General features: G+C 51.1%; 1 protein-coding gene across 6 annotated transcripts in view; it reads right to left on the reverse strand.

Moving 5' to 3' along the window:
• DDX3X (DEAD-box helicase 3 X-linked) overlaps positions 1 to 14218 on the reverse strand; it is a 466925-nt gene that overhangs the window by 157297 nt on the left and 295410 nt on the right. For all 6 annotated transcript variants that reach the window (XM_069636525.1, XM_069636523.1, XM_069636524.1 and 3 more), the window contains 2 exons: positions 6319 to 6454; positions 5995 to 6080 (listed from right to left, as the gene is read on the reverse strand). In XM_069636525.1, the coding sequence (XP_069492626.1) occupies positions 5995 to 6080; positions 6319 to 6454 (222 nt within the window). The remainder of the gene's footprint in view (positions 1 to 5994; positions 6081 to 6318; positions 6455 to 14218) is intronic.

The following is a 14218-nucleotide window of genomic DNA, read 5'->3' on the forward strand; positions in this document are numbered from 1 at the left end:
CAACACCAGACTAGAGTACATAGTTTTTAAGCTGGACCCTAGCTACAGGAAGATCCTCCAGACTTCCTCCAAGTAAGGCTGACCAAGCCTACAAGGTGTCCAAGAACCACACTGGTGCTATACGCGAGAAGCTGAAAACGCAAAGTGCCACTGATCTGAAATTTGCCCATTGCTGCTGCAGACCTTCGAATCGTAGTGCAGGAGTCAAACGTCCTCCCTCTTGTCCCCACGACTGAGGCCAAGGAACAGGATCTGCCAGACTAAAAGGAACAGAAGCCAGCTGGAACCAATTTCTTCAAACCTAAGGTACTGTGAACTAAGGTGGTGTAGCATTGCTTGCTCTCAGTTGCGACTTGCCTGAGCTACCTTTTGCAGAGTTGCTTGCAGCTTTGCCCCTCACAAGCCTCAGTTTGTGGCCCAACAGGGATTTCTTTTCTACAAAACTAACATTGTGCAAGACTTTACCTTCAAGAAGTGTTTCAGCACCCCTAGACTTTGCTCATGTGACAATGGCTGTCCTGGCTCGCTGAAAGACTAACATCTGACTGTTTTGATCTGTCCCTCCAAAAAGTCATACATCTTTACTTGTATAGCTGGGAAAGGGTTAATCTACATTGCATTGGGGGTTCAAAAGTGCTTACTGGCCGAGAAACTGGTTCACCATTGTTTCCTAACCTTTTCCTCTTGACCACAAACTCAGTATTGCTTTAAATGTACCAGTGATATCACCTCAAGGTGTAGGAAGTGTGTGTGCCATGCCCCCAAAAGGCACCTACTGATTTATTGAAACTGTATTTTGAAGTATATTTAAGTGTTACACATTTGCTCCCTTCTAAAGAAGCCTTATTCAAACTGACTGTTTAAAATAAATATTTAATCAAGAAACCTTGAGTACCAGTGTTATTTGGATGCGTCACTGTGAAACTCCATGTTTCAACCCTACAGCTCACATGGACCCCTCTTGAGACAAGCCTGGCTGCTTGTAAGGAGTTTCTTAAGTGCTACCAATTCGTCAAAATCATTCAACTGAGGCAGTACAAGACTCCACTCTTAGTATAAGGCTGTACCACCTGAGTACATGGTAGTGTAGACAGCGCAGTCAGGCTTATCTTAGGAGAGAGGGCTGTAGATTCAGTACAAATGAAATTGTACTACAAATGATCCAAAGAAACAGTGAAACACTTTGTATTGTAAAAATAAAGGATTTATTTAAATACAGGCAGGCCCAGATAAATCTAGAGGTAAGTAAACACTAACCTATGAAATCACAATATTAAAAAACAGCACTATACTTTAAAAAAGGTACACAGACCAAAGTATAAACCTTATTTGGAACCACAGTTCTAGGGAAGTCAAAACCTTTTCATTACACATCCAGTATAGGCCACACCTATTCTTGGGGAGTAATGTTTTCACAATTACATTCAGTAATGCAAGGGCGGTAGACCGTACCAGTTAAACACTGACTTGCAGTACAAATCACTTAATCAGTATACTGGACAATATATAGTGAAACACTTATTCCAGGTCCTGTAACCTATAACTACTTTTGTGATAAGTTATACTAGGTGAGTAAAACCTAAGGATGTAATGTACAATTACAGGTGCTTTTGAGATCAGTGAACCACAGGTGGAGATAAGCAGTAACTCTGGCAACTTATTTTTGGGAAGTCACAGCTAAGGTAAGTAAAACCCATATACTTTATATCTCACAAGCAGTCCCGGTTAGATCTTTCCCAGCTAAAAGGGTAACTGAAGTATGACTCATCAGGGCCAGTTAAAACGTTAGATAGCACAGGGAAAGTAAAAACCAATGTTACACTTTAATGAATGACAGTTATTCTAGGTAGGCAACAACCTAACGCAGACTTATACTGGACAGGCTAGCAGCAAGTCAGGCGAAGTAAGACCCAGTTAGGGGACACTCCTACAATTGTCCTGCAGGAATATCTAGTGAAACCAACACTTTCCTGTGAATAGGTTGTGCCTCTTCCCAAAAGTAGAGTATATACCTTCACATCTACCATTAGAATGGCAGAACAGTTTAAGGAAAGAATGGATGTCAACCATACTCTAGAATAGTGCATCACACATCCAAGGTAAGTAAGAACTTTAACTGTTCACTTAATTACCACTAGCAAGTCACTTTTAAACACTCTTTTCTAGGCAAAGGTCCCAATCCCTTCAAGGTAGTTCCCTTATTCCTGGAGCATGACTATTCAGTGACATAAGGGGGAGGGGATTTAACTAGGACTAGTGACCAACAGGCAGTGTCAGAAAAGGTTTAGTAGCAAAAGTCAGAGTTCCTTAGGAAACCTGGGCAAACTTTAGAGTTAGAAGAGGGTCCAGGGGCTTTGCAGAATACACCCTAGCAGGATTCTAGCAGTGGGACTGGTGCACTGGATGCGAGGCCTCCCCACAGAAAATACCACACAGAAATCCTAAGAGACTTAAGGTAAATAAATACCCAAGCCACCACAGTACCTACGCATTGAAGAATTTACAGCAGGAGGACTTCAGGGTCTGCAGCCAAATACCCGGTCAGTGGATTCCTTGTTGGGACTGAAAACAAGACCTCAGAAGGAACTTTGCAGCAGGGATCAATGAAGGCTCTCGGCAAGGTTTCCCTCGCGGCTGAATGCGGGTCTGTGGATTTGGCACCTTTTCAAGGAGCAAAGAAGACAGAAAATCACGGTTGAATTCTCGTCATTGCAAAGGTCCAGCACTCTGATGAGGGGACTTCAGATTATTCGTGTCTCTGGAGATCCACCAGGAAGCCTGCAAAGTTTCCGCGAGATTTGTAATTCGGGAGACCGTGCACTGGACGATGGCTCAAGGTCCCAGGGTATTGCAGCAACGCAAGGTCGCAGCAATGCGTGGGATGGTTCAAAATGCAGGTCTGAGTCTAGTGGGTCTCCCCAGGCTCTGGGTCGCTTCGAATGCCCAGGTCGATTGGAAGGAAGGGCTACAGCTGGCTCTGGTTACGCAGCAGGCTCTCCGGTCGCTGGAAATGATTTCAGCCGCTTTGCCATCATCCTCTTGGGTTTCGGTTCCAGTGGTCAACTTTTCTTCAGCTTCCAGGTTCACAGTATTTATCAGCAACTACAGCACAACCTCTGCATTTTACAAGAAGGGGCCGTCTGGTTGTCCAATCAGGCCAGACAGCCCCCACTGGGATTTGTCCCTATTCAAGCAAGGCATAAGTAAGGGCTGGTAAGTTTTGGACTCCTCCCTCACAGACTGGAGCCGGGGTGGGGAGTCCAGGGGACTCCCGCCAAAGATAAAAATCACAAAGGAATTTACTGCCTTGGATGTCAGGGGAAGGAACAAGAAACGACAAGAAACACTAAAATGGTGAAAAAGACAGGGGCCATGTTGGTAAAATGAGCACCCTTAGGTGCCTTTACTGCAGCTGTGAACACAGCCCACGGTAAAGGTGCACCAAATTAATACACATCACTGCCACCAGCCATTGAAGATAAGCTTGTCCCTGTAACAGAATTGTTACAGTTTTAATGTGAAAGGGGATACATTGCATCTCCCAGCACTCCACATAAGATGGGGTGTGCTGGCTTCACAGAATAAAATGTAAAAGGGATCCAAAGATCCCTTCTACCCTTGGGAACTGTAGTTCAAGATTAGCAAAAGAAAGTTAAAAAGGGGAGCCCCTAGGGCAACCCAGCAACAGGCACTTTTGCCAATAAGTTGTTAGAGGAGGACTATGGAAAGTCAAAAATGACACCCATAAAAAAGGTTTAAGACTTGGTGAGTGTGGAAAAAGGTTCCCACTCACTGAGGTATTAAGGAAAAATATCCCACCAATATAGAAAAAAGTTCTGGGGTGGACCCATGTCAGGAAGATTTACCAGTTCTGTGAAAATCTTACCCAACACTGCTCAGACACTACCAACTTGTGTAGTGCATGCTTATACCAAAAGGTTGGGTTAACTATTGCCAAGAGGACAAGGCTGGTGCAGTCTCCCACAGGGTACTGCATACAATCTTGCCTAACAAGGACAGGCAATGTGGAGGACCTCCCCAACTACAGACCCATCGCCAACAACCCGTACCCAGCAAAACTACTCAAAACATTACTCTACAAAACCAGACCACACCTACTGCTGGATCAGGGACAAGCAGGCATCAGACCGATGAGGAACAGAAATGGCCCCGCTTTCAATCTGGGACGATCTGAAGGCTAATTCAGACAGACAAAAGCACATATACTTCTGCATCTCTCCGCAGCATTTGACACAGTCATCCACAACTTCTTTATAGGGAGATTGGAAGAAATAGGAATCACTGACCTAGGCTTACTATGAATTAAATCCTTCCTAACAGATCATAAACCATCTGGAGCAAACCTAGGTATTCCATCTGTGGAGTAACAAGGATCCTCTTTATGCCCGTTACTTTACAACATATACCCGACTCCACTAATCAAGCCAATTAAAATGAGCCTCACATGCTACAACTACCCTGATGACACACAATTAGTCTACAAAGTAAGATACACAGGAAGAAAACCATGCTGAAGGCAGCCTACAAGAACTTTACGCCTGGATGAACACTAAGCCTCAACCCAGGCAAAATAGAAACAATGATCATATCCAAAATCTGAGAAATCAATCACTATATCCCATGGCCGACAGATCAGCACCGACCTGTAAAAAGGATCCCACCATTTCACCTTCAGCCACAAAAGACTCATCGCACTCATGTCCACAGTAGGCTACGCCAACAGCATATACCTAGGAATTCCAGAGGACCAAAAAAGAAATTCCAGTGCATCCAAAATGGTGTGGACAGACTCCTGCTCAAACTACCATGAAGACATTACCTCGGCGATGAAAATGCTACAGTGGCTACCAATAAAACCACAAATAAAGTTAAAAACTAAGTGCATAACAGAGTAATCCACAGCCGAGGAGCAGAGTTCCTAAATGAGACAATAACAGTCTAGCAACTGGCAAGACCACTCAGATCAAGCAATGACATTTGTCTAGAACTCAAAACCATACAACATTTGGAGGATCATCTTCCTCACCTGCAATAACTTGACCTACCAAAAACATGCAACACAAGGGATCATCTGGAATTCAGGAAACTTGGCTTTGCTCCAGAACCAGAAGGAAACTACTAGGAAGCATAGACTCATCCAGAAACAAGACTCATGGGAAGAACCCATGACCTCCAACTTAACTTTCCCTAATCGGATGGAGTTTGTGGGGGGGGGCTGGACATCCAACCACCCATGTTCACAAACCACTAACCCACAGATGAAGCTTTGGAAGGTTAAGGACCCCACAGGATGGGACCAGTATCCTCCAACCTAAACATCCCCAGCACCAGGGTGGAGAAACAAGCCTTCTTCAGCAAAGGTACACATACCACTAGAGTAAGAGAGAAAAACTGCCCCTCGTCAACATGCCTGCCAACTAGGCAGACCAACTACATTACCAATCACACAGGTTAGTTAGATGTTGAGCGCAAAAGAGGCAAGGAAAACCCACTAACCCAACTCATTTCTCATACAGGAACACAACCACTTTTCTGCATAGCAATCTGCACATAGTTCACCACATTACAACGGACAAACATAACCAGTCACAACAGCATATGGGAATTTGCACAGACCCAAAAAACTGCACTTCAGATCAGCAAACGGTGCAAGCCAAACACAAGCTGCCAACATGACATCACAACTCTTATTCCCGCTACACCCCAAGTCCCCACCCCCACCCCCGCCCCCCACTACTCGGCACCCTTCTCACACCCTCCCTTTTAGATCCGTCAGAGCACCTGGCACGGTACAAACACCTTTAACAAATCCTTAAAGTGACCGCACATTGATGGGCTCATGCTGCAGTCTGATCCCAGCCCAATGGCAAGTATAGAAGAAAGGTAACTGAGGAAGGAGTAACAGTATTATCAAATAAAATTGGATCAGGCTAGTCTGAACTGTGCACTAGCTAAGCAATTTAATTAGCTTACCTTTAGGGTTCGTAAGGAATCACCAGGTCCATCTGTGTAGATCTGACTTAGAATTGGTAGAAGAAATGCAGCCGTTTTCCCAGAACCTATTCAAACGTATACAGTCATTTATTAAGAGGCGGAAACGTTAAGTGAAGAGTAAAGAGCCCTTCATGCAGAATCAATAAGTTCAATTAAAAGGGCAGTACCAAATAGAACAGGATGCAAAATACGAACTGAATGATTACAATGACAAATCATCACTTGCACAAACCATGAAGCTCACGCAAACCTTGCCAACCCACATTTTAAGTAAAATAGACCCAACCTTGTATTCAAACCAACCTGTTTGAGCACAGGCCATCAAGTCTCTCCTCTGCTTTATTATGGGTATTGCATGCTTCTGCACAGGTGTAGGACGAGTATAACGAGTTAGTGCAATATTGCCCATAATGATTTCTCCCATGTCTACATCATGAAACTGCAAAGACAAAAATATATGTTAAGGGAACTGCTACAAGAAAGTCTCCATGCTGTGGATGATTTTCAGAACAAGCCCTTCCGAGGGTTCTGAAGACACCCTAGTGGACCATGGTAACTGACACTTGGGTCTAGCCAAATCCACGGCAATTAGCAGTAAAGCAGATTTCAGGGGCTATGGGGGTGGTGTAGCAGTAATCACAAAATAGTGCAAATAACACAGGAGAAAAATACATGCTTGGGATAAGGCCCAATAGATTAGCCGAAAAGAAAAGTTAGATTTACTAATGCTACCTACACGTAGACATTTACAGTTTGTGAGCTCTCCAAGTATGACTAACCGCAATTCAAAGTTAGTAAAAGCAGTTCAAATCAATGAAGCAGGATAAAGTAAGTGAGAAAAGGAACAAATTACCTGTAACTATTGTTCTCCAGCATGGGTCTGGCATGGATTCACATGCTCATGAATAATTCGGTCAGGCTGGGCATCCACAGTAAAAGAATAAACTCAAACTGTATTTCTCCTTTAAACCAATCGCTGTCCTCTCCCTAAGCCCCTCTGGCAGCCATCTTTAGATTTGTAGCACAAAGTGGCAGTATGACCAAGAAGAGCCGCACAGGGGTCTGCGGGAGAGTTCGCATGTGAATCCATGCTGGAGAAATTATATGTTACTCACCGTAGTGATTAACCTACTTTTAGTTCTTCGTGCCCTTTCCTTCATACTATATGGGCGTCCCTTCCAAGGGACAGGAGACAACCTTTTTCACCAGAAAAAGCCTTCCCTTTAAATCTAGAGGCGCGCTGGGGTGCAGCCCTGGGAGCATGCGCTGCCCTGACTCCACCCTCCGGCGCCACACCTCAGTCCCCATAGACGCATCGACAATAGATTAACATTGCCTAATGACAAGTTTTATTAGGGGGGTACGGGGCTGGTGCGACATGAAGGAAAGGAGACTAAGATTATGTTAGTCACTATGGTGAGTAACTTATAATTACCCTTACGTCCCGTCCCCTTTCCTCCACACTGCATGGGCAATTACAAGAGTGTTACCCCAGGGTGGAGCAGGGACCCTCCTTAAGCAAACAGGTTTCTAAGAACCCCCTGTCCGCAAGCTGCGTCTGATCGAGAGCCGGCATCCAAACAGTAGTGCTTGCAAAATGCTTACAACTTGCCAGAGGACATGCCACTGGAAGGTGATGGCTGTTGCCTCCACATGGGCAAGCAAGTTGGCCGGCAGTGGCTTGTGCGGTCCCTCGTACGCTACTTTGATGGCCGAGACCATCCAACGCGCTACGGAGGCTGGATACCCCGGTCTTGATCCTCTGAAAGTGACAGAGCGTCCGACTTGAGGACACCCTTGGTCCTGGCCAGGTAGAATTTCAGGGCACGCCGGACATCAAGGCACTGCAGAACTCTATGCCTCGTCTTTGGACTCGCAAAAAACATGGCCAGCACAATTTCTTCATTCAGATGGAATACGGAAGGCACCATAGGTCGGAATGCTGGGTCTCTGAGGAGACTAGCGCCTGGATTGAGGGCCGAGGTGAGCCAGACTAACAAGGCCATTTTAATGGTGACCAGCCTGATGTCTGCGTATGCCAATGGTTTGTGCGCCAAGGCACCCAGAACTATGTTGAGGTCCCACACAGGGTGCAGCCTCTTGATAGGCAGGTAGAGCCTGGCAAGCCCCGCCAAATGTTCGACAATTGGGTTGGAAGAGCAGCTCTCGTCCCCAGAGTTTCTGTAAACCCGAATGGCTGCCAGGTAGGTGCGGCAAGTGTCCACCTGCACGCCTGAATGGGTGAGATGCGCTGAAAAGGAGAGCATGTCGGCCTGGGAACATGCCAGAGGTTCAAAGCCTTTAGAACCGGCCCAGTGACAAAACCTGGCCCACTTGCTCATGTACTGGGCCCTGGCGGATTAGCTTCTGGTGCCCTGTATGATCTCTAGATTAGCCCGAGAGACGCCGAGATGTCCTAATGTGACATGATCAGGAACCAAACTGACAGCTAGTTCCTCTGGTGCGGGGTGGATAAGGAACAAGTTACTTACCTGTAACTGTTGTTCTCCAGCATGGGTCTGGCATGGATTCACATGCTCATGAATATTCCCCGTCAGGCTGGGAATCCTCGGTAAAGAAAAAACCAGTATCAGTTTCGTTTCTGATCTGTCTTTCGTAGTAGTAACCAATCACTGGTCTCTGCGTCATACTGACCACAGCCAATGACTGCCCTCTACCTAAGCACCGCCTCTGGCAGCCATCTTCAGATTTGGAAGCACGTGAAGTGGCAGTATGACCAAGTGAAGAGCCGCAGAGGGGTAGGCGGGAGGGTTCGCATGTGAATCCATGCCAGACCCATGCTGGAGAACAACAGTTATAGGTAAGTAACTTGTTCCTTCTCCAGCATGGGGTCTGGCATGGATTCACATGCTCATGAATAAAGAATACATAGCAGTACACACATGCACAACCACGGGAGGTGGCAAAGGCTCAACATTAAGCATTACATCAAACTCAACATTAAGCATCTTACCTTCTCACCAGGCTCACCTTAGGCGAACAGGTTGCGCAGCACTGCTTGGCCGATCATGGACTCCTCCCTGGAATCCCGATCGACGCAGTAGAATTTCGTGAAGGTGTGCGTCGACCTCCACGTAGCAGCCCTACATATGTCCAGCAGGGGCACACCAGAAAGGAACGCTGTGGTAGCTGCGATCGCTCTGGTGGAATGGGCTCTCGGACGGCCAGGCAGCGGTCGGTTTGCCAACCGATGACAGTACATGATACAGCCGGAGAGCCATCTGGAAATGGAAGCCTTCAAGAGAGCCTTCCCCTGATTGACAGGTCCAAAGTTCAAAGAGTTGTGACGTCTTCCGAAAACACTTCGTGCGGTCCACGTAGAACTTCAGTGCTCTAGCCACATCCAGCGAGTGCAAAGTCCTCTCAGCCGGCGACGAAGGCGACGGGAAGAACACAGGCAACACCAAGGGTTCGTTGAGATGGAAGTCCGACGGTACCTTGGGCATGAAGGAGGGGTGCGTCCTGAGCACTACCCTCGTGTCGTGAAAAGTCAAGTACGGGGCCTTGCAGGAAAGGGCCTGGATCTCTCCCACCCGTCGTGCGGAGGTGATGGCCACAAGAAACGCTGTTTTCCACGACAGAAACTTCAACAAGGCCGAGTGCAGAGGCTCGAACGGAGGTCCCATGAGCTTGGTCAGCACCACGTTGAGCTCCCACGCCGGGGCCGGAGCCTTCACCGGCGGGAACGATCTGAACAGTCCCTTCATGAACTCTTTCACCAGACGATGAGACCACAAGGACTTCCGCCCCGTGGTTCTTGTGTATCGGGAGATCGCAGCAAGATGAATCTTGATGGACGCGTGTGCCAGTCCAGCTTTGGCCAGCGTCAGCAGGTACGGTAGTACCTGGGGAGCCGTAATCCGTAGAGGGTTAATCTTCTGTGCGTGGCACCAGACAGAGAACCTCTTCCATTTGTGTCCGTAGCATTTAAGAGTCGAGGACGCCCTGGCCTTTGCAAGAACCTCTCTGCAGTCGGCCGGTATGTCGTATCCTCCAAACTCTAGCGCTGCAGGAGCCAGGCCTGCAAGTTCAGCGATTTCGGGTCGTGGTGGAGGATGGCGCCTCCTTCCCTGGAGAGTAGATCCGCGTCCACCGGCAGCTTGATTGGCGGGGACGTTGACAAGTCCAGAAGGTCCGGGAACCATATCTGCCTCGGCCACGCAGGTGCGACGAGGATCATCCTGCACCGTGACCTCTTGAGCTGGTTGACGAGCCGGATTAGCAGTGGCAAAGGAGGGAACGCGTAGAGGAACAGGCCCTCCCAGGGGAACGAGAAAGCATCGCCCATGCTCCTCGCCTGGGGAAACCTGCTGGCGAACCTCCGGCACTTGGGAGTTCGTCGCCGTCGCGAACAGGTCGATCTGGGGTGTGCCCCACCATCGGAAGAGGCGATCCACTAGATCCTGCCGTAGTTCCCACTCGTGGCACGAGCGCAGCTCCCTGCTGAGTGAGTCGGCGATGGTGTTTTTTATCCCTGCCAGATGAAACGGCACCAGAAACATCCTTTGGGCGACGGCCCAATGCCACAGGTCCTGCGCCTCCTTGGAGAGTGCTGGGGACCTGGTTCCGCCCTGTTTCCTGATGTAAAACATGGTGGTGGTGTTGTCGGTGAAGATCCTCACCACCTTGCCCTTGAGGGACGGAAGGAAGGACCCGAGGGCCCAGAACACTGCACAGAGCTCCAGGACGTTGATATGGAGGGACTTCTCCGTCGGGAGCCAAAGGCCTCTCGCGTGTAGATTTTCGGTGTGCGCTCCCCACCCTTCCAGGGAGGCATCCGTGGTCACTGTCTCCGGGTGGTCTGGAAGTCCATGCCCGCCGTCAGATGCGCGCGGGTGCCCCACCACCGGACCGCGCGGCGGAATCTCGTCGAGTGTGATCCTCTCCTCGAAGCCGCCCGTCGTTTGGATCCTGCGCGCGTCCAGGAACTCCTGCAATGGGCGCATCCGGAGCCTGCACATGGGAATGAGGTAGATGCAAGAAGACATCATTCCGAGGAGGGACTTGATGGACCTCACCTTGGCCGCGTCGGAAGCCAACATCCGCTGTACCTTGCCCAGAATGGACCTGGTCCTTTCCTCCGACGGGGAGGCCAGAAGGGACACCGTCTAGCTTCGCTCCCAGAAACAGTGCGTTTTGCGCGGGTACCAGGTGGGACTTGGTATAGTTCACGGAGAATCCCAGGTCCGTGAGAAGTTGGACGGTCCTTGCCATGTGCTCCACGGCGAGCTCCCTCGTCTTGGCCCGGATGAGCCAGTCGTCCAGGTAGGGGTAGACGTGGATCCCCTCGCGGCGCAGCTGCACCGCCACCGGTGAAAGGCACTTGGTGAATACCCTGGGTGCCGACCGTAGTCCGAAGGGGAGGGCTTTGAACTGGTAGTGACGCCCTTGGACCACAAACCTGAGGAATTTTCGGTGCCCCTTTAGGATGGGAATATGGAAGTAGGCATCCTCCAAATCCAACGACGACAGGAAGTCTCCTTCCTCCAGCTGACCCAGGACGTGCTGGAGGGTGACCATCCGGAACTTCTGCGCCTTGATGAATTTGTTCAGACGTCGCAGGTCTAGGATGGGGCGCCATCCTCCAGTCTTCTTCACGAGGAAGTATCTCGAGTAAACTCCGGAGCCCCGAAGCCTCTTTGGGACGAGTTCGATGGCGCCCTTCCTGAGCATCGCCCTTACCTCCAGGAGAAGCTGAGGGACGTGAAGCTCTTTTCTGGCCACGGGGGTGGGGGGGGCGCGCGGGCACCTTCTTTGAAACTCGAGCGCGTGGCCCCGGGCTAAGGCGTCCAGCACCCAACGGTCGGTGGAGATGGACTCCCACACGCTGACGAAGTTCGCCAGCCGGCCTCCCACCGCGGTGCATCGGTGGGGGCCCGACCCCACGGTCGGTTCAATCCTGTTTCGACGAGGCTTTGCCGCCTTGACCTCCTTGGCGACGGCGGCGGGGTCCGCCGGACTTGCCTCGTCCTCTGTAGGCCTCCTGAGACGACGAGCGGGCCGCTTGACGGTAGGTGGAGAAACCGCCGCCGGAACCTTTGGAGGCGCCCTTGCCTCCGCTGCTCCGAAAGGGCGTCCGTCGTTGCTGCAGAACCCCAAGGGCCCGGGCCGTCTCAGTGTCCGCTTTAATGGCCTGAAGGGAATCGTCCACTGTTTTCCCAAACAGGTTGTTCCCATCGAACGGCATGTCCAGGACTCTGGTCTGTACGTCTTGACGGAAGTCCGTAGCCTTGAGCCATCCACGCCGTCTAAGGCACACGCCGTTGCCCAACTGGCGAAACCCAGTGTCGGCGATGTCCGTCGCAATAGTGATGGCGTGGTCCGACGCCACCTCACCTTCCTGTAGGATCTCCAGGGCATCCGCCCTCTTGTCGTCCGGTAGGAAGTCCAGCAGGGGAGCCAGTTTGTACCATAGCTCCCTGTCGTAGCGGGCCACGATAGCCAAGGCGTTGGCCGCTTTAATCGTCGTCGCTTTAATCGTCGTCGCTGCAGACGAGATGACCCTGCGTCCCATAGTGTCCAATTTCTTTCCCTCGCCGTCCGGTGGGGAAGTCGATGTGGAGGCCGCACCCCACCCCCCGCTTTCTTCCTGGCCGCCGCGGAGACGACGGAGTCCGGGGTAGGCTGCGCCCGGAGGCACAGGGGGGCCGCGTCCGGGACCCGGTACTTCTTCTCGTACCGGTCTCTTCTAGCTGGCGTAGTGGAAGGGTTCTTGAGGAGGGCGAGGCCCTCATCCCAAATGTCGTCCAGTAGAGGCACTGCGAGGACCGTCTTCCTCTTGGCCTCGCGCCGTTGATAAAGGAATCCTTCCTTTTTCTTCTCCTCAGGGCAGAGTTGGAAAAGCTCGGATGCACTGGTGGGAGGTGACGACGGTAGATCGTCGTATACCTCGTCGTCCGTACCCGTCGCTGCCGTGTCAGTCCCCGTATCATCCCCTCGGGTGGACGGGGAGGAGGGCTGGACGGTGCGCGACGGCTGAAAAAGAGGTGTAGGGTGAATCCTTTTCTTGGACGGGGGAACGCCAGAAGGTCCCGGTTCAGGATCCCCCGACGGGAGAGGTTCCTCCGTCGGCAACGGTAGTCTCGTCCTTATCTCTGAGCATAAGGACTGTATAGCCAACAAAATGGCCACCGAGTTGTCCTGCGGCGCTGGCAGAGGGGATCCATCCCGACGGGCCGGTCTTCTTCCACGCCAAGGCCGTGGCTTAAGACCTCGATCAGCTCTTCCTCCGAGGTAGAAGCCGAATCTATGACGACGCCCTGCCCCCCCCTTTTTCTTCCCCGCAGGGGATTTCACGGGGGTCCTATCGATGGGCACAAAAGAGGACTCCCTCCGAGGTGGCAGGGAGACTGAGCCCCGAGGTCGCCACCACTGGTGTAGCCTCCACAGGCTGAGCCAGGGTCGCCGCGACAGTATCGATAGAGGGCTTGGCCGGATGGATTAAGGCCTTCACCACCTTAGGTGCGCTCACCGCCTTATCCTTGGGGGGGGGGGGGGGGGGGAACACTGCCTCGCTCCCCCTCCGATGGGGCCTTCGAGCTCGACCGGGGCCTCTCCAGGAGCTTCGCCGGGTGCTCGCCCTTCTTCTTAACCGACCCAGAGAGTTGGCTCTTAGTTGAAGGTGCCGGGGAGGGTGCGCCCTGCCTGGCGCCCATAGAGCCCGACCGTTCGGCGCTCCCGGTGCCAGCGGACTCGCGGTGCTTGGCCTTGTGTTGGACCCCCGTCGCCGGGGCGTCCTCAAAGGTCTTAGAAGACCGCTCGGATTTCTTCCTCCTCTTCTCGCCTGACGGGCTCTTCCCTTCCAGCCAGTTGGCGAGGCGTTGGTGGCGGTCCTTCATGGTCCGCTCCGACATATTGCCGCAAAACGCACAGTCCTTCTCCACGTGCGTCTTGTCCTCATGTAAGCAGTAGAGACAAAAGGAGTGTTCGTCCTCCTTAAAGACGTTCTGCAGCTGGCATCCAGGGCAGACCCTGAACAGCTTTCCGGGCGTCGAGCTTCCCTTCCCCTGGGCCATGTCCGGGCCTGAGAAGCTTCTGGAGTCCTCCAAAGCGTAGCTCGACGAAATCGTCACCCTTGAGGGGCGCAGACGAATTGTGAAAAAACGTGAAAAAATAGCACTAACGCTCGAGAGCAATAGCACGAGGATCCCAACACATGAACGTGCGGTAAAAATCTGAAGAT

The sequence above is a fragment of the Ambystoma mexicanum genome, chromosome 7p, assembly GCF_040938575.1.
Source record: "Ambystoma mexicanum isolate Mex_15411 chromosome 7p, UKY_AmexF1_1, whole genome shotgun sequence".
In the NCBI taxonomy this organism is placed as follows: Eukaryota; Metazoa; Chordata; class Amphibia; order Caudata; family Ambystomatidae; genus Ambystoma; species Ambystoma mexicanum.